This window comes from Mastomys coucha, unplaced genomic scaffold, assembly GCF_008632895.1.
Source record: "Mastomys coucha isolate ucsf_1 unplaced genomic scaffold, UCSF_Mcou_1 pScaffold3, whole genome shotgun sequence".
Classification (NCBI taxonomy): domain Eukaryota; kingdom Metazoa; phylum Chordata; class Mammalia; order Rodentia; family Muridae; genus Mastomys; species Mastomys coucha.
In genome coordinates, this window is record NW_022196909.1 from 68385604 (window position 1) to 68405675 (window position 20072).

Sequence of the window (20072 nt, forward strand, 5' to 3'; positions counted from 1 at the left end):
AAAAAAAAAAAAAAGAAAGGAAAAAAAAAGAAATGTTAACAAATTCAGATAAATTGAAATCATGTAAATTCTCTCATTATAATGCAATAAAACTTAAAAAAAAATTTGACTTCATTATTGTCCATTAAAGCTGTTCTAAGTATAGTTGTAATACTCTTGTGTATATAGTGTGCATATAATGCATGTGTGATGTATGTGCATGTATATATGTCCATGTGTTCCAGCATGTGGGTGTGCTGTGTCAGCATGCATGTGAAGGGCACAAAACAACCTTAGGTTGGTCTTCTCCTTCTACTTTGTTAAAACACGGTTTCTTTGCTATTTTCTGCCAATGCACAGCTAGGTTAGCTGGCCTAAGTTCTGCTAGGAATGTTCCAAACCAGAATTACAGACCCACAATACTCTACTCAGCTTTACTAAGTTCTGAAGATGTAAACAACTCCTCAGTCTTGTGCAGCAAGCACTTTACACACTAAACAATCTATTCACCTCTATTTTAAATAGTTTTAAACCATTCACCAATTTACACCCATACACACACACACACATTTAGTCATGGTTATCACTTGTTGTTGCTGTTTCATTATAGGTTGTTGCCACTCTGAAATGGGGCCCTCTGTAGCTGAGGCTAGCCTAGAACTCCTAGCATCCTCCTGCATAAGTCTCCCTGGTCAGCTCCACATCAAGCATTCTGGCAAAACCAGGTAGAGTGGCACATCCCTATAATCCAGCATGTGGGAGCTGGAGACAGGAATAGCAGAAGGTCAAGGCAGCCTTCAGCTACAGACTACATTTTAGACAAAAATGTTATTTTCATAAAAACTGTGGGAGGGTAGAAGTATAAAGGAAAGAAAGGAAGGCAGGTCATAGAGGCAGAGGGAGAAAGAGAATGAGTCATAAGGAGAGACAAGAAGTCAAGGGCAGGAGAAGGATATTGTGTTCAAGTGGCCAAGGACAGCAGCAGCTGGAGACAGAGGTAGAGACTATCCATCCGTGGAAACACACTAAGGAGTATAGAAACCAGCAGAGATTAGCTGAGAACGAAGAGCAGCAGACTCCAGCCAGGGCTTCCTCAAGACCCAAATCAGAGCCTAATCACTTCGTTATTCTATCAAAACTACATTGACATATTTTTAATTCAGATGTATTTTATGGCACTATAAAATTTATGTTGATCCTTCAACTCATTCCAGTGCTGTGGAGCTATTAGACAAGGTCAGTAAGTAGCTGATAGTGGTTGTTCTAGGCACCACGCTAAGCATTTTTGCATATACTCAACTCACACAATGTCACCTTGCCACTCAAGAACTAAGACACGTTGAGGATCAGATATATAAACTACTCAAGTTCTAAGACAGGAAATGAATGAACTAAAATTTGAACCTAACCTGGCCAATTCATAACCCTATACACTTGGCCAAGATTGGCGTTGCATGCCTCCAGTCTTAGCCAGGTGGGAGGCTGAGAAGGAAAGATTGCTTAGGTCTACAGGTTCAAAAGCATCCTAGGCAATAAAGATGTTTTCTTACATGTGGTAAGAGGTGGGGCTGACGTTCTTATAAGTATAATAATCACTAAAGCTAAAAAACCACTAAATAAAATGAGTCCATGTAACATTTCCTCTTTCGCAGCTGACATTGCACTTTATTCATTACTGTTGTGCCTTTGCATGACGAAGCAGGAAGTCTACCACGGTGTACATGCCAAGGTCAGAAAACAACTTTCCATATTCTGCTCTCGCAAGGGGTTTATGTGGGTTCTGAGACTTAAACTCTAGTCACCAGATCTTTGTTTGTTTTGCTCTGCTTTGTTTTGTTTTATGTAGGCTCTGGGAATTAAACTCTGGTGGCCAGGTTTGCACGGTAAACTCCCTTACCAAATGAACCATCTCATTATGATTTTTTCATTTTAATAATACATATGTGTCTACATTTCTTTTATTGTTGTTCTTGTGGTCTTGAAGCAAAGTCTCACCCTAACCAAGAGGGAACTAGCATTCTCTTTGTAAAACAGAGTGGCCTTGCCGGGCAGTGGTGGCACACGCCTTTAATCCCAGCACTTGGGAGGCAGAGGCAGGCGGATTTCTGAGTTCGAGGCCAGCTTGGTCTACAAAGTGAGCTCCAGGTCAGCCAGGGCTAAATACAGAGAAACCCTGTCTCGAACAAAAAAAAAAAAAAAAAAAAAAGCCAAATAACCAGAAAACAGAGTGGCCTTAAACTTCTGGCACCCCTCCAACTTTAACTTCCTGAACGCTAAGACTATAGGAGTGAGTTACCATACCTAACTATTTCTTTTCATTTGTTTGTTTGTTTGTTTGTTTGTTTTTGAGGCAAGGTCTTACTATATAGCCCAGGGTGTCATGGACTGACAGAGGTTTGTTTGCCTTGGCCTCCAGAGTGCTTGCGTTAGAGCCTGGGCTACCATTCTGGGCACTTGCTTGTTTCCTTGCTTGTTAGCTTCCTTCCATTCTTTTTAAATATACAGCTTCACTATGTACACCGTGCTAATCTCAAACCTGCAATCATCTTTCAGTTTCTTGAGAACTGGGATTATAATTACCTGCCATCATGCCTAGCTAGTTCTATATTTTAAGAATGTGATGCATTAGTCTACATGTGCCCAACTACCATGGTTTGTGACGCTATGAATAATAGTAAATTGCCATGTATGGATCAACTGCATCATCCATGAGGTGTCCAACTTCATGAACATTATGCTCTGTGCTTTTCTTGACAAATTTGAGAGTCTCATATCCTTATCCCCACTTAATACTGGGCGAGACTTACCTGCAAAATAATCATTGTGAGAGACAGTGTACAAATCGTGTCCTTCCTGTCCTTCTTTAAGCACATCTTCGAAGGATTTTGATGGATTCACAGTTTCACGAGCAGACAGTTCTGAAAAAAGACTCAACAAGTCAACATTAAGGGCTCCTGGCTATTAATTGTGTATATAAACTACAGCTGATGACAAGTTTGGTCTGATTGGGTTAATAAGCTACACAGAATGCCTAGAAGATCACATAGCCAATTAAACAAATATCTATCATCTAAAACAAGATGAGCTGTATATGGTGAGGGAGGAGGACCTGGACTTCAAGGATAGCCTGGGCTATATCATGAATTTGAGGTCAGCCTAGGCTACATGTGACCCTGTCCTAAAAGAGGGGCAGGGAGGGAGAGGAGAGACAGAGACAGAGACACAGAGAGACAGATACAAAGAGACATAGACAGAGAATAAGGAGGAGGAGGAAGGAAGGGGAGGGAAGGGAGATAAGATAGGGAATAGAAAAAGTCTATGTATCATTTTGCTGTAAAGCTCTGAGAATTCTGAAGATCAGAATTCTATCAGAGCCATTGGGTTATCCTCAGCTGTACTCCAACTCCATTTAAATTCTCCGTCCTGAGACTCTAGAAAATTCCAGCTTATATTTGTTCCCAACTTCCTAGGATAATGCAAGCAAATCTGAATTCCAAATTAGAAACACTGGTGTGACATGTGCAAATTTTGGCAGCTGTAACTTGAAGCATGAACATGTAGTCTGTTTTGGTTTGAATCTCCACTCTCAATATAGCCAGAGATTAACAGGGAACTCATGGAATCAAGAACAAATTCCTCTTCCCACAATTCTCAGTTCACATACAGTGAGTTGTCTTGTTTCACTTAACTATTCTTCAAAGGCTGAAGGTTGAATGTGGGGCCTTACGCATAATAGGCATTCCCTCCATCACTAAGCTGTGTCTCTTGCCCTTGTTTTTTCCAGACAAGATCCATATATACATATACATATATATGTATATATGTGTGTATATCCAAATATACATATATTTACATACATAACACACATACATACATACACATACATATACAAACACACTTGAGAGTGTCCTGCCTTAGCCACTGGAGTTCTAGGATTATAGGCACAATGCTCCATTTCAATTTAAAAGAAAAGTTTTTCTCACAGGCTCCTGTGTTTTAATCCTTGCCCTGCTAGGTAGCATGGTTTAGGGAGGTCGCCAGGTAAGTAGGATGCTGAGCTGTTATAGCCCAGTCTCACTTTTATCTTCTACTTCCTAGTCCATGAATATGCGAGAGTACCAGCTACATGCCTTCCTTATCACAATGGACTGTGCTCTCTCAGAATGTGAGAGCAAATTAACCCTTCAATTAACCCTTCCTTAAGTTGATTCTGCCAGTCACTATAACAAGAAAGGCAGGTAATGGATGCCACTATGCCTGTCTCATTCAATACTTTTTATTAAAATTTATTTCTTATTTGAAACATGGTCACTTGTAGCTCAGGGTGGCCTTAAACTCCTGATCTTCCTACTTTTGCTTCCCAAATGCTGGAGTTATAAACACATGCCACTGCATCTGGCTGATACCTAATAATCTTATAAATGTAATTCCACTCCCTGTTCCCTGCTCCCCATCAATCTGTCAATATGTATTACTATGTAAATCTCACCAGCCCTCTTTTGGCTTTTCTGTCAGGAACTGAAGTCTCTGAGTTAATAGCTAATGATATCAGAAGTTGGTAATAGGGCTGGTGAGATGGCTCAGCGGTCCTGAGTTCAAATCCCAGCAACCACATGGTGACTCACAACCATCTGTAATGAGATCTGACACCCTCTTCTGGTGTGTCTGAAGACAGCTATAGTATACTAACATGATAAATAAATAAAAATCTTAAAAAAAAAAAAAAAAGAAGTTGGTGATAGACTACTTGCCTACTTGTATGAGACCCCAGGCCCAATCTCCAGCAATGTGATGAATCAGAGTGTGAGTAGGGGGGAAGGAAGAAGGGAAGAGGAAGAGAGAGGGAGGGAGGGAGGGAGTAAGAGAGGGAGGGAGAGAGAGAGAAATCATGTTCAAATAATATGAAAAAAAAAAGAAAAGCCAGGGTAGTAGACATATCAGCAAGCACAGCATTGTCCCACACAGGGCAGAGTTGGAAAACCTGAAGCTCCAGGCGCATCTGGGCTACACAGTGAGACCTGTTTTTAAAACAAAAGGTAAAAGGATCACCGAGGCTACGGCTCAGAGGTAGATGACTTGACTAGCTTGCTCCCGGCCCAAAATTCCACCCATAGGAGAGAAAACTTTCCTGTAAAACACTACTTGAGGATTTCTAAAAAATTTTTACTTGAAGATTTTTAGATGTTTATGTTCAATGTACAAAGACATATTATAATATGTTTCTTTCATTGGGTAGCTATCTTAAAAGATAATTCAAACCCCATACTGTGGCTTACATCTGTAATCCCAGTGCTTGGAAAGTAGAGGCAAAAGGGTCAAGTGCAAGTATGAGGCTGGAAGACACCTTATCTTGAAAAACACCATAAGTAAATAAATAACTCAAGGAAGATCATTTAGTTGAGCTTAATGATGACTATATTCTTCAAATATTCTGACAGAAAAGTTGCTGGCACATAGTGGACTTATACTTCAGGATCTCTGGCTACAATGAGAATTCTGTGGGGTGTCAGGCATGGTGATCAACATCTTTCATCCCAGCACTCCAGAGGCAGAGAAAGGTGGATCTCTAAGAGTTCAAGGTTTCAAAGTCAGTGTGGTCTACATAATGAGTTCCAAGTCAGGCAAGACTACACACTGTGAGAGACCTTGTCTACAGAGAGAGAGAGAGAGAGAGAGAGAGAGAGAGAGAGAGATAGCAAAATCCTCAGAAGCAGAAGATTTCTCTCAGATGGTTCCAGTGTCCAATGGAAGTAATAATGATCTGTTTTGCTTTCAGAAATTCAATGAAGCAAAAAGAAACAGTATTTCTTTTGATGTGTGAATCATATCCATTGATAGAGAAAGTAAGTATCACAAAGTAACCTAAAAAGAAAGAAAAATTGACAAGAAGGAAAGGAGAGAGGGAGGTAGGAATACAAGAAGAAAGGAAGAGAGAGAGATCCTGCTATGATACCAACTTTTTACTTGTATATAGAGTACTTCAGTCTTCTCTCTCTCTATGTCACTCTCCAGGTACCATGTCAAGATACAGTCTAAGTAGAAAAAAAGTATAGGTTCAAATAAAAGCAGAAAGCTGAAAGCAAAAAACACAAAAGTGAGATTGTAGTTATGGGACAGAGAGGATGTGATGTCTTTGTCATAAGGACTAGATAGAAGGAGAAAATGGCCCAAGCAGACCACAGATCATTTGTGAAGACTTTGTTCATCTTTCACCATTAACAATCCTTCACACCATCAGCAGAAAATATACCAGTGACATACTTAATCCAATTTCAAAAGACGTATTCTCCCGCCTCCTCCTGCCCCTTATTTTAACTACCTCTGATAGTCGGTGTCCCTAATGTTGTATTGATCACATCCATTCCTTTAGGCAATCCTGGTGTTTGATCATGAGATTTTCCCAGTGGTGCTCGTTGATGGCTAAAATATATAGATTCTTTTTTGTCTTTAATTTTCTGTTGAAACGTGGTAATGGGCTGTGGGTTTATCAATGAGCCCACCTAAAGAAATTATAGAATGTTCAGGTATCGAAACAAGTATATGTAAGAAAACTAAAACTCTAATGAGAAGACAATGTGATTAAACTGATATTTCCCCCAACATCATTGGCTTTTCTCATCTTCCAATGAACTGACAAAATCAGTAACAAAAGTTTAACAAAGCAGAACTCTCGGCTAGAACTGTATCCTAGCTGGTGGGAGAACTGAACTTCCAGGACACCATGTTCCAGGCAAGCATGGATTACAGAAAGAGTGCAAGACCAGATGGAGATATGGTTCAGCAGTGGAGTGCTCATGGGGTTGTAAGTTCTAGCTACAAAGCAAAAAAGGAAAAAAAAAAAGGCCTAGACAACAATAGAGCACATGCCTAACAGGTACAAGGCCACAGGTTCAATCCCCAGCATTAAGTAACTAGATAGGTAGGTAGGTAAGTACATACGTACATACATACTTACATACATACACAGATACACAGATAGATACAAAGATAGATAGATAGATAGATAGATAGATACATACATACATACATACATACATACATACATACATAGACAGATAAATGAAACTTTACTACAGTGGTGCTAAACAACTTATGGAAGGAGGTTCCAGTTTATTGATGCAAATACTCAAGAACAACAGGTATGACAAGCACATAACACAAATCATTTCCACCAACTTTCTCAAACATATGAAACCCAGATTGGGCTTGATGACACAGTACTCTAATCCCAGCATTTAAGTAGCAGAGGCAGGAGGATTAAGGCCAACCTAAACTACAGAATAAAAACTTGAAATAGCAAAAGATAAAAATGATAGAAAGCACTGGACATGATGGCACATGCCTTTAGTCTCAGAACTGTGGAGGAAGAGGCAGGTGGATCTGAGTTCAAGACAAGCTATGGCTATGAAGAAAAACCACTTCCTCAAACAAACGAACAGCAAAAGACAAACAAACAAAAACCAGGGGAGAGATAGATACTGGGCATAGTACATTGTTTCAAAAAATCAAAAAGGACCTGACACATGGATCAGCAAGTAAAAATACTGCCACAAGAGCCTGCTAGTGCGACTTTGATCCCCAGAAACCATGTGAAAGAAGGAGGGAATCAACTCTACAAAAACTCTACAAAGTTGTCCTCTGACTCCCTATATGCATGCCTATACATAAAGTGCACACACACACACACACACACACACACACACACACAAAGTGGGAAAGGGTTTTTAAACAAAAAGATAGAGGGTTGGTGATAGGTCTCAATAGGAGTGTTTACCCAGAAATACAGAATACCCTGAGTTCCAGATTTAGCTGCACCAATAAATAACTAAATAAATAAACTTAATAAATAAGCTGAAATAAATAAAAGGGAGATAACAAATATAGAAGATAGGAAGGTGGATAAATAGTTAGAGGACAGTTATATCCAGGCAGTCAGCACCAAATATTTTCTGATCCACTTAAGATCTATACATGCTCTCTGTAGGGCCTCAGGGCAAGAGGAGTAGGCCTACTCTCTTAATGATTAATAAGATATGATGACATTTGTCTTTACTGGGAAAATGGGATGCCACAGCCGCATACCATCTGAGGATCAGTGAAGTCTGGGTTTGAACTGCTGCTTCTTTTGCCCATTCTTAGTTACTTGAAAACTCAAACCATTGCCCAAGACTAGTGTTTTTAGAAGCCAGAGTGAGGAAAAAAATACCCTCAATAATTACAAATTCCACTTACACCTTTATTTGTACAACGTTCTAACTTGGTAAATTAATGATTAATATAGGGGGGAAAGAAAGAAAGGTTTACCGGTATTGAGATTTTAGATCTTATTCCATGTGTCAAATAAGGTGCAATTTGGGGATCATTTGCTCTGCCATAAAATACTCTTTCTGCTCCAGCAGGTGGATATCTGAAGTTGAAGTACTTCTTTGCCTCTGGGGGAGTCATTAGCTGGGAAAAGTGAAACAAGAAAAGAAGTATGAAGCATGAATTTCAAAATATCAGCTCAACTTTCTTAGCCAGTGGTGGCTTCCTGAATCTGAAAACTAGGACATACCCTCTAAAATTTGTTTACTGATGGAAATAAAATACTTTAAATATTACAGCTTGAGGAGCTGAAGAGATGGCTAAGTGCATAAGAGTACTTGTTGCTCTTGCAAGAGAACCCAGGTTCAGTTCCAGTACCCACATGTTGGCTCTGAAACTCCAGTTCCAGGGGATCTGATGATTGATTCTGACCTCTCTGGGCATCAGGTATGTACCTGGTGAATAGTCATAAATACAGGCAAAGCACTTATACACATAAAATAAAAATTAATTTTAAAACATTTTTAAGACTATAATTTAGGGGACTGGAAAAGGCTAAGTATTTATTCGAGCATTTACTGCTTTTCTAGGGGCCCTGAGTTAGGTTCCCTGCACCCACATAACCACCTAACACTCCAGCTCCAAAGATTCCATGCTCTTTTCTGGCCTCCATGGATACTGCACACATGTGACTTACAGTCACACAGACATCCCCCACCCATCAAAGCATCCAGGTTACAAGCATCCCATAATTCCTACTGAAATACATTGAATACTAGAATTTTTGGTAAACTAAAAGAAATGTATATTTTCATTTTCATTTTCTTGGGTGAAATCAATAGGTATGGCCAAAATATAGTAAAGGATCAAAACTGACCACATTACATCTGTGTGCCCTTTCATGCGGAAAGCTGAGAGTTGTCTCCTAAGGCTCATATTCAAGGTATAAACAGAACGACTGGGAATGCTCACCCTAGGAAGTTTTTCAGTCAAACAGTTTGCAACTCTGTATCCAACTGGCTTAACTTTTCCTGCCTTAGAGGGGAAAAAACATTGATCATTTCAGGGTAAAGAAAGCATTGTTAAGGAGTGGAATGTATTTTAAACTTACCCTGTACCTCAAATGCTATAAATGATACTAAAATAATATAAGGGAACAATTGAACAGATAGTAAACAAATGAGAAGCAGAAATGCATCCAGTAATTCTGTGACCTTATGAAGTGCTTACCTGTTTGTTGGAAACATGGTATTTCTTTTTCTGGTTTGTTTAGGTCTGGAACTGGCTTTGTAGTACAGGATGACCTTGAATTCCTAATCTTTGCCTGTCACCTCCCCAGTGCAGAGATTACAGGTGTGTGCAATGTCAACAGGCTTTTTTTGTTTTCTTCTCTTTTTGACAGAGGATTTCACTCAAATTTATGGCAATCCTCTTGCCTCTGCCACCTTGGTGCTAGGATTACAAACATTAACATGCTTGGCCACAAACAATCTTAAGCTTTTTCACTAGTTAATTATTTCATTTCCAAATATATGAAATATATGTGTGTTTCAAACAAATTTGTTTTTTAAGCCCAGGCTAGCCCCTAAATCATACTTCCCAGCGACAGCCTCTAGAATTGAACAAACTCTCACAGAAGCCCAGAAAATATTTATACACTTACTAGCATGTTACTTGTAGCCCGGCTCCTAGAGAAAATGATTCAAATAATACTTGGCTTACACTTCTGGTGACAATCTATCATTGTCAAGGGAAGTTGGGGCAGAAATTCAATCAGACCTACCTATTTTACACACCACCTCTGATGAAGGAACTCACAGTCAAGAGAAGACAGAAGAAACCATGGAAGTATACTGCTTGATGGCACACTCACTCATACTTACCATTCTTATGCAGGGCAGGATCACTTGTCTAGGGAATGGTACCACTGGCAGTGGGCTGGGCCCTCCTCCATCAATTAACAATCAAGACAATCCCTCTACAGACATGTCTACAGGTACTAAAGGTCAATCTAATCTGGGCAATTTCTCACCTGAGATTCCCTTCTACAGTGACCCTAAGCCAATGGTTCTCAGCCTGTAGGTTACAACTCCTTTGGTAGTCATATGACCATTTCACAGAGGATGATTATCAGATATCAAATATTTACATTATGATTCCTAACAGCAAATTATAGTAACAAAATAGCAATGAAAATAATTTTGTGGTTGGGGTCACCACAACGAGAGAAACTATATTAAAGGATCACAGCATTAGAAAGACTAAACACAATAGGATCTGAGGTGAGGAGGACACAAAATCTGTCCAAACACAGGGAGTAATTGGGACCAGCGGGACCCAAGCACGCAGAAACTCCACCAGCCCAGTGGCACAGGTTACTTCCGGTCTGTCTGAACCAGTGCCCTAAGCAGGCCTTGGGTGCAAATTTTGCAGCCAGTCCCACAACACCAAGGGGAAGCTCTACTCCCAGGCACTCTAACACACCCAGGATCACAGGATGCCAGAATCATAGGATCACAGACACAGCTTGACTCTGAGGAGCTCTGACACAACCAGGATCACAGGTAGGACAGGCCCCAGTCAGATTTAGCCAGGGCAGGTAGCACTAGAGATAACCAGATGGCAGGAGGCAAAGGTAAGAAAATAAGCAACAGAAAACAAAGTTACTTGGCATCATCAGAATCCACTTCTCCCACCAGAGCAGGTCCTGGCCACACCATCACACCAGAAAAGCAAGGTTCAGATCTAAAATCACTTCTCATGATGATGATGATACAGAACTTTAAGAAGGACACAACTCTCTCAGAGAAATACAGGAAAACACAGGTAAACAGCTAGAAGCCCTTACAGAGGAAACACAAAAATCCCTTAAAGAATTAAAAGAAAACACAAACAAACAGGTAAAGGAAATGAACAAAACCATCCAGGATCTAAAAATGGAAATAGAAACAATAAAGAAATCAGAAAGAATGACAACCCTCGAGTTAGAAAACCTAGGAAAGAGATCAGGAGTCATAGATGCAAGCATCACCAAAGAATACAAGAGATAGAAGAGAGAATCTCATGGGTAGAAGACACAATAGAAAACACCGACACAAGTCAAAGAAAATACAAAAACCAAAAAGCTCCTAACCCAAAACGTCCAGGAAATCCAGGACACAATGAGAAGACCAAACCTAAGGATAATAGATATAGAAGAGAGTGAAGACTCTCAAGGTAATGGGCCAGTAAATATCTTCAACAAAATTATAGAAGAAAACTTCCCTAACCTAAAGAAAGAGATGCCCATGAACATACAAGAAGCCTACAGCACTCCAAATAGACTGGACCAGAAAAGAAATTCCCCCAGACACATAATAATCAAAATACCAAATGCATTAAATAAAGAAAGAATTTTAAAAGCAGTAAGGGAAAAAGGTCAAGTAACATATAAAGGCAGGCCTATCAGAATTACAACAGACTTCTCACCAGAGACTAGGAAAGCTAGAAGATCCTAGGCAGATGTCATACAGACCCTACAAGATCACAAATGCCAGCCCAGGCTACTATACCCAGTAAAACTCTCAATTACCATAGATGGAGAAAACAAGATATTTCATGACAAAACCAAATTTACATAATATCTTTCCACAAATCCAGTCACACAAAAGATAGCAGATGGAAAACACCAACATAAAGAGCAAAAGTACACCCTAGAAGAAGCAAGAAAGTAATCTTTCAACAAACCCATACAAACCTAATTCCACCTCTAACAACAAAAATAACAGGAAGTAACAGTTACCTTTTCTTAATATATTAATATGAAAATTAGCCAGGCAGTAGCCTTTAATCCCAGCACTTGGGAGGCAGAGACAGGTAGATTTCTGAGTTCGAGGCCAGCCTGGTCTACAGAGTGAGTTCCAGAACAGCTGAGGCTACACAGAGAAACCCTGTCTCAAAACAAAAAAAAAAAGAAAGAAAGAAAGAAAAAGAAAAGAAAATTAATATTACCAACATATCCTAATCGATTGAAATTCAAAAGTATGAGGAATTAGAAATTTGTTGGCTGTCATCCAGTGGTCTCTCTAATTTAGTAATTGGAGAAATAGGTCCCATATTGTACAATCCATATACACTGTCAGCTTGTTTGTATGTGACAGTGCCTTGCTATTGTTCTCCTATCTCAGCCTCTCTATTAGTAGTATTGTTTATTTGATGTTGTTACACTATACTATGGTTTTCAGAGCAGCTTACTTACTTCAAATGTATTTATACAGCCAAAAGAAACATAGACAATTAACTTGGGAGGTGGCTTGTAAGAGAACAACAAAGAGTGAGACTGAATGCTTTGCTGGATGTTTATAACTATTGTATCAAGTTTGAAGAAGAGGACTTTATAAGTTACTCTTTCTCTGAAATGAATACTTTTCAAAATCAGCACAGCCAACGAACCAGATTCTTACCCTCACCTAATGTCTGTGCCACCCTCCAAGCAGAATCATTGTTCATTGAAGCAGTTGGTGAATGACTTCATGGATAGACCATCTTAATACACAAATCATTTCTTAAATGAATGTAACCTGTTCTCTGTGGGCTGAGAATGAAGACAATCACTCAAGCCAAATAGCTTTGACCATATCAGGAAATCTGTATCCAAAAATTACGCCTACAATTCAGTCCTTGGTGTAGCAGAACTGTCAACTCTTAGCTTAGCTATGATGGAGGTAAAATCCTTTGGTGATGTGAGGGTCATTGAAGTCCAGCCTTATGACAATGAAATCCAATGTCTCAAAATTGTTCTTATTTTGGACTTGTACCACAGTAAGAGCCAAGATTTTAAGCTCTACTAAAAACAAAACAAACAAACAAAAAGACTTTATCTATTTATGTTCATTTAAGAAAATACTAGTAGTGATGTATTATTTTGAAATATACTGTTCATCTTTCTTCTGATAGTTTAATTCATATTTCTGCAGTTCATAAATAGAAAATAGCAGTATAAAAGCTTGCCTCTGGCTGGGCGGTGGTGGCGCACGCCTTTAATCCCAGCACTTGGGAGGCAGAGGCAGGCGGATTTCTGAGTTCGAGGCCAGCCTGGTCTACAGAGTGAGTTCCAGGACAGCCAGGGCTACACAGAGAAACCCTGTCTCGAAAAAAAAAAGAAAAAGGAGAAGAAGAAGAAGAAGAAGAAGAAGAAGAAGAAGAAGAAGAAGAAGAAGAAGAAGAAGAAGAAGAAGAAAAAGGAAAAAAATACTGTGGGAAAAAAAAAAAGCTTGCCTCCGCAATAACTCAGTGAAAACAACCTCAGAGGTTCTGATCCCAAACTAAACAAAATAATTTTTCATTTATAGTGAAATGTTTGTTTATTAAATAAATAATAAAGACCATTTATCAATGTTGAAACAACTATGTATAACATGGAATTTGGTGGGAAAATCATAGAAGGGTGCAGACCTCAGCTCTCTGTTGGCCTTATTAGCCATATTTAAACACTGCTAGCTGCTCATTCCTTTGCTTTGCTTTCTTTTGTTTTTTTGAGACAATTTCTCATTCTATATCCTGACTAGCCTGAATTTGTGGCAATCCTCATGCCTCAGCCTCCTGAAAGCTAGGATTACAGGTGTACTGGCTGGTTTTGTGTGTCAACTTGACACAAGTTGGAGTTATCACAGAGAAGGAAGCTTCAGTTGAGGAAGTGCCTCCATGAGACCCAGCTGTGGGGCATTTTCTCAACTAGTGATCAAGGGTGGGAGGGCCTATTGTGGGTAGTGCCATCCCTGGGCTGGTAGTCTTGGGTTCTATAAGAAAGCAGGCTGAGCAAGGTAGGGGAAGCAAGCCAGTAAGTAACATCCTTCCATGGCCTCTGCATCAGCTTCTGCTTCGTGACCTGCTTGAGTTCCAGTCCTTACTTTCTTTGGTGATGAACAGCAATGTGGAAGTGTAAGCTGAATAAATCCTTTCCTCCCCAACTTGCTTCTTGGTCATGTTTGTGCAGGAATAGAAATTCTAAGACAGCTCTTACTCCTGCTTCTCTGCCTTGCCCCTTTGCCCCCCCTCTGTCCCCATCCCCTTCCCCCTTCTCTCCATGTGGTCATGGCCATCCCCTACTTGTCTACTCTCTCCTTCTCTCTGCCTTTCTCTGCCTCTGTTACTCTCTTAACTCCTCTCCCCATGCCCTAAATAAACTCTATTCTGTACTAAACAAACAAACAAACAAACCTAGAAACTCTAAGACAACAGGCAAGAGCCACCCCACCTGCAATGGTTTGAATAGGTTTGACCCCCATAGACTCATCTGTTTTATTGCTTGGCCCACAGAACGACACTATTAAGAGGTCTAGTCTAGTTGGAGTAAACACAACCATGTTAGAGTAGAAGTGACCTTGTTGGAGGAAGTATGTCACTGTGGGGGTGGGCTTTGAGGTTTCCTATGCTCAACCTCTGCCCAATGTAAAAAGAAAATCTCCTACTGGCTTCCTTCTGATAAACATGTGGAACTCAAGGCTCCTCCAGCACCATGTCTGCCTGAACACTGCCAAGCTTTCCACCATGATAATAATGGACTGAACCTCTGACACTGTAAGCCAACCCTAATTAAAAAATTAGTATAAGAGTTGCCTTTGTCATGGTGTCTTCACAGCAATGAAACCCTTAGACATCACCCAACTAGTCACTCTGTTTGCTCCTTTCAAAGAAGCTAAGGCAGAAAGCTCACAATTTGAAGTTATCGTGAGTTACAGAGAGAGGAAGAGAGGGAGGGAAAGGGCAAGGGAGGGAGGGAGAGAGGGAGAGAGGGAGGGAGGGAGAGAAGGAGGAAGAGAGATGCTTACATGATAGCCCATAACTATAATCTTGAAAACTGGGAAGGCTGAAGCCTGAGCATCACTATAAGTTCCAGGCTAGCCTTCACTTCAGTGTAAGATGAGACTCTGCTTCAAAAATATATATTAAAAAGTAAAAGAAAAGAAGAAAAAGAAAAGAAGGAAGGGTAAATGTTTGGATGGAAGAGTGGAAGATGGCAGACATAGATATTTTAGAACTATGCTCTTTGGAGGTTGTCTTTGTTAGGGTTGTTGTTGCTTCGGTGAAACACAATGACCAAAAAGCAAATTGGAAAGGAAAGGGTATTGGCTTATACTTCCATATTATTGATAATCATCCAAGGAATCAGGATAGGAACTCAAACAGGGCAGCAACATGGAGGCATGAGCTGAAGGAGAAGCCATGTGCTAGGCCCTCTCCCATCAATCACCAATTTAAAAAATGCCTTACAGCTGGAACTTCTTTAGGCATTTTTTTTTTAAATTAAGGTTCACTCCTTTCAGACAATTGTAGCTTGTACCAGGTTGGCATAAGACCAGCCAGCACAGGAGCCGAGGGCCAGAATACATATGCGTGTGGGGCCAGATCAGAAACCATAAACAACAGAACTAATCCAGAAATAAGAACAGGCACACCCAAGAGAAGCAGTAGCTGAGATAATCTGCTGACAGAGCAGAAAGCAGAGTGGTTCAAAACAGCCAGCACAAATGCAGAACCAAGGGGAACAAAAGTCCAGTGCACCCAGATAAAACTCTGCAGGATCCATATAAGCTCCTTAGTAGTTTTATCTTTGAATTTCAGCATGGGAGCTTTACTCAGAATGCCTCAGCTCACTGAAGCAAGAGAGATTCGAGGCTGAAGCAAAAAGATTGGGAGTTCAAGATCATCCTGGACTATACAGAACCCTGTCTGAAACATAAAGAACAACAAAAATCCTCTCTTAATTGGGTGGTGGTAGCACACACCTTTAGTCCCAGAACTCAGGAGGCAGTGGCAACTAAATCTTTGAGTTCAAGGCCAGCCTGGTCCAGTACAGGCAAGGCTACACAGAAAAACCCTGTCTTGAAAATTTGTTTTAGGCCAGGCGGTGGTGGCGCCTAGCACTTGGGAGGCAGAGGCAGGTGGATTTCTGAGTTCAAGGCCAGCCTAGTCTACAGAGTGAGTTTCAGGACAGCCAGGACTACACAGAGAAACCCTGTGTCAAAAAAAAAAAAAAAGAGAGAAAAGAAAATTTGTTTTACGAAACCATCTCTTCACTGGGCAATCCTAGTCCTATCTAGCTTTTAGTTCTGAGAATGCTAGCTCAAGAGGATGGAGAGTTCAAGGCCAACCTAAAATACATAGACAGATCCTGTCTCAAAAGAAACAAAGTTGTGCCTGCCAGCTATTTTATATTGTTGCTGTAATATGCCTGCCAGTTATTGATGCAGAAAAATAACTTGACTCAGTTCAGGGTCATGTTGACCACATACCTGTGTTCTCTATGTTATAAGGTTTGTTAATCTTAAGAAATTTCACAACTATAAGCTTCTCACAGAAACCATCAAATTAAAGGTTAATATGAACTGTTATGTCTAAAATGGCTTGACTCAGGGCTGTCCACCAGGAAGCACTTTTAGCACTTGCATAAGTTCATTGTGGGTTTTATGGTTTTAGCCTTTATAAATTGACATAGGAAAATGTTCAGGGTTGTAGCCTTAGACCCCAAGTTCTGAGCTATGGCCCTGATTGATAAGTCTTAGGTGTGTGTTCAATGAACCATCCTTGTCTGACTGAGATCAGTGTTTATGTGGTTTGTGGGGTGATTCCTGGACCCCAACAAACAATTTCTTCTTTGGGGTGAAGCAAATATGAAGGCAGCTTGGGCTCCATAACCATGTCTCAAAAACAAAAGTGAAGCAGGGACAGCTTTGATTACCCTGCGGCTTGTTTACAATACTCAAACATTACCGAGGAATGGAAGCAGCAGCACTGTGGTGGTTTGAATATACTTGGCCCAAGGATGTGTGGCCTTACTGGAATTGGAATGGTCTTGTTCGAGGAAGTGTGACCTAGCTGCCTGGAAGTCAGTTTTGTCTTGTCTGCCTTTGGATGAAGATGTAGGACTCTCAGCTCCTCCTGCACCATACCTGCCATGTTCCTGCCTTGATAATAATAGACTGAACCTCTGAACCTTTAAGCCAGCTCCAATTAAATGTCCTTATAAGAGTTGCCTTGGGGATGGGGGGGGGGGGCTGGCGAGATGGCTCAGCGGTTAAGAGCACTGACTGCTCTTCCAAAGGTTCTGAGTTCAAATCCCAATAACCACATGGTGGCTCACAACCATCTGTAATGAGATCTGATGCCCTCCTCTGGAGTGTCTAAAGACAGCTACAGTATACTTAGATATAATAATAAATAAATCTTTAAAAAAAAAAAAAGTTGCCTTGATCATGGTGTCTGTGCATAGCAGTAAAACCCTAACTAAGACAGATGGCTAGAATGCAGAGCTTCACTGCATGCTAAGCAGCCAGTCTTCTGCTGATTTGTGGATTGACATCTTCCTTTTACTTTTTGGTTTGGTTGGTTTTGGTTTTGGTTTCTGAGCAAGGTCTCACCTTGTAGCCCAAGTTAGCATGGGATTCATGACAATCTCTCTGTCTTGCTCACCCAAGTGCTTGGATCACCGCCATACCCAGCTCTGATACTTTCTTCCCTTAAACTTTTTGCCTATCCTGTTTGTAAAGCATTTCTATGAAATTCGTGATAAAGAATGCATTTCTTTGAAGGAAGAAAAATTTTTAATCTTCCTTTTGACACCTGTGGAATATTCATTTCATTGCCTATCTCCATCACTGAATTAAGCCTATATCTGCAGGGTATACACTTTCTATCTCATGTTGACCTGGACTCCCACAATGATGACTACAAGAGTTTGCTGAAGACAGAGGATACCAGTGAATAATGAACATAAAAGAAAAGCCTCTCCTCACTCACCATGTGGATGTTAGAAATCTTGGTACTGTCAGTGTGTGAGAGGGTTGAGGAAATGGAGAATGGGGAGAAAACGAAAGTCAAAGGTAGAAAGAGAAGGGAGTCAGGAAAAACCACAGGTGTGTAAACGGCAGCAAGCTAACACCTAGGAAGGAAGGCAGAGAATCAGAAGACTTCTAAGGAACTTCTGCAGAGTCCAGTAGCAAAAGGGTTAGAATCTGTATTTGTGGTGGGCAGTGGTGCCACACACCTTTAATCCCAGTGCTCTGGAGGCAGAGGCAGGTGAATCTCTGAGTTGTCCAGAAGAGCCAGGGCTACCCAGAAAAACCCTGTCTCAAACAACAACAAAACAGCAACAACAATATAATTACATCCTTAATAATAATAATTACATTCTTCAAAAAATACTACGTACTGACTAGTTTTATGTCAATTTGACACAAGCCAGAGTCATTTAAGAGGAGGAAAACTCAATTGAGAAAAGACTGCCATAAGAACAAGCTGTAGGCAAGCCTGTAGGGCATTTTTTTTCTTAGTAATTTATGGGGGAGGTTCCAGATTATGGATGGTGCCATCCCTGTGCTGATAGTCCTGGGTTCTATAAGAAAAAAAGGCTGAGCAAGCCAGGAAGAGCAAGCCAATTAGCAGCACCTGTCCATGGCTTACATCAGCTCCTGCCTCTCTAGGTGTCCTGTCCTAACTTAGATGAGGACTGTGATGTGAAAGTGTAAGCTGAATAAACCCTTTCCTCACCAACTTGCCTTTGGTCATGGTGTTTCAGCAGAACAATAGCACCCCTAACTAAGACGGAATCCCAACAAAAACTTTGCTATTTGTCTGTACAAAAACACAAACCAGCTTCACTACATCATCATCTCAGGAAAGACACAGCTATCCAGGAATTCAAGGGGAAACCCTAGGAGAAACAAACAAAAGACAACAAACACAACAACATGAACTTACACTTGGCCAGCAAGGCACCCGATCAAAGAATTTCCCTGAATATATGGGCCTGATGTTCCCTGGAGGCTCCACTCCAGGTTCGGTGCTGATGGGCTCCTTTTTCTCTTCTGGTTGTTGGGAAAATGGACATTCAGAAGGTTCTCTTACTAAACTTATTAGAGGCTCTGTATTTTTGGCTTCATCTGATTCCTGGGTTTGTGGCAACCCGATGTCTACCTCCTTAGGGGGCACCTCTGTGTAGGAGTTCACCACAACACAGGTGGGTTCTTTTTCCAGTTCTTTTCTCAGTTCCAGGCCTACAACAGGCTGCTTTCCCACTACAGCATCCGTCCAGGCAGAACCACAGGCTAGAGGCCTCCTTTTGCTCCCTGTGGCCAGTGGACTTGCATGTACTGTGCCCAAAGGAGGGTGTAGTGTCCCTCCATAGCGAAGGCAAGGTGGAAGGCTCTTGTTTTCTGGCCCCAGTCTTCCTGGTAATACACCCAGAGGTTTTGATCCCTGGAAAGCAGAGCCCCTGTGGAGTCCTAAACTACCCATCTCTGTGGGCGTCCTAGAAATAGTACGTCTTTCTAGTCCTATTCCAAGCGCATGGCCTGCTGGCGCGTTTACTTCTGATGATGCCATCCTTTCCCTCCTTCTTCGATCTTGTTCTACTCTCAATTCGAACTCCAGCTCCGTGGGAGATTTTGATCCCCTAAGTACCCTGTCTCTTATATCGTCCTTTTGTTCTGGGGTGAGTCCAAGTTCCGACATTTCAGGTGCTCTCGTCCTTCTCAGGGAACTCATCTCTAACGGAGAAGCTGAAGTTTGCAAAGGTTTGGGGGACCCCCCTCTGACAAATGAACACATACTCACAGTACTCCCTGCAGGCTGTTCCCTGCCTAGGAGACTAAATGGAGTCTGTTTACCCCGTTACCTAGGAAACAGACTTGGGGCGGGGCTTGGCCAGCAATTCTTCCCTGTAACCTGCCCCGCCCATCTCCCTTTCACAGACTTGCTTCACTCCTTTTCTTTTCACTGAATACCGGTTTTTGTTTCGTGCTCCTTCCCTG

At 41.0% G+C, this 20072-nt stretch overlaps 1 protein-coding gene across 1 annotated transcript in view; it reads right to left on the bottom strand.

The window, feature by feature from the left end:
* Efhb (EF-hand domain family member B) overlaps nt 1-19918 on the bottom strand; it is a 67205-nt gene extending 47287 nt beyond the window's left edge. Inside the window, exons 1-5 of the mRNA XM_031348169.1 lie at nt 19021-19918; nt 9256-9318; nt 8284-8427; nt 6299-6479; nt 2787-2897 (exon numbers count right to left, since the gene is read on the bottom strand). Coding sequence (XP_031204029.1) covers nt 2787-2897; nt 6299-6479; nt 8284-8427; nt 9256-9318; nt 19021-19869 — 1348 coding nt within the window. The 5' untranslated portion in view covers nt 19870-19918. The remainder of the gene's footprint in view (nt 1-2786; nt 2898-6298; nt 6480-8283; nt 8428-9255; nt 9319-19020) is intronic.
* Nucleotides 19919-20072: the final 154 nt, after the last annotated feature.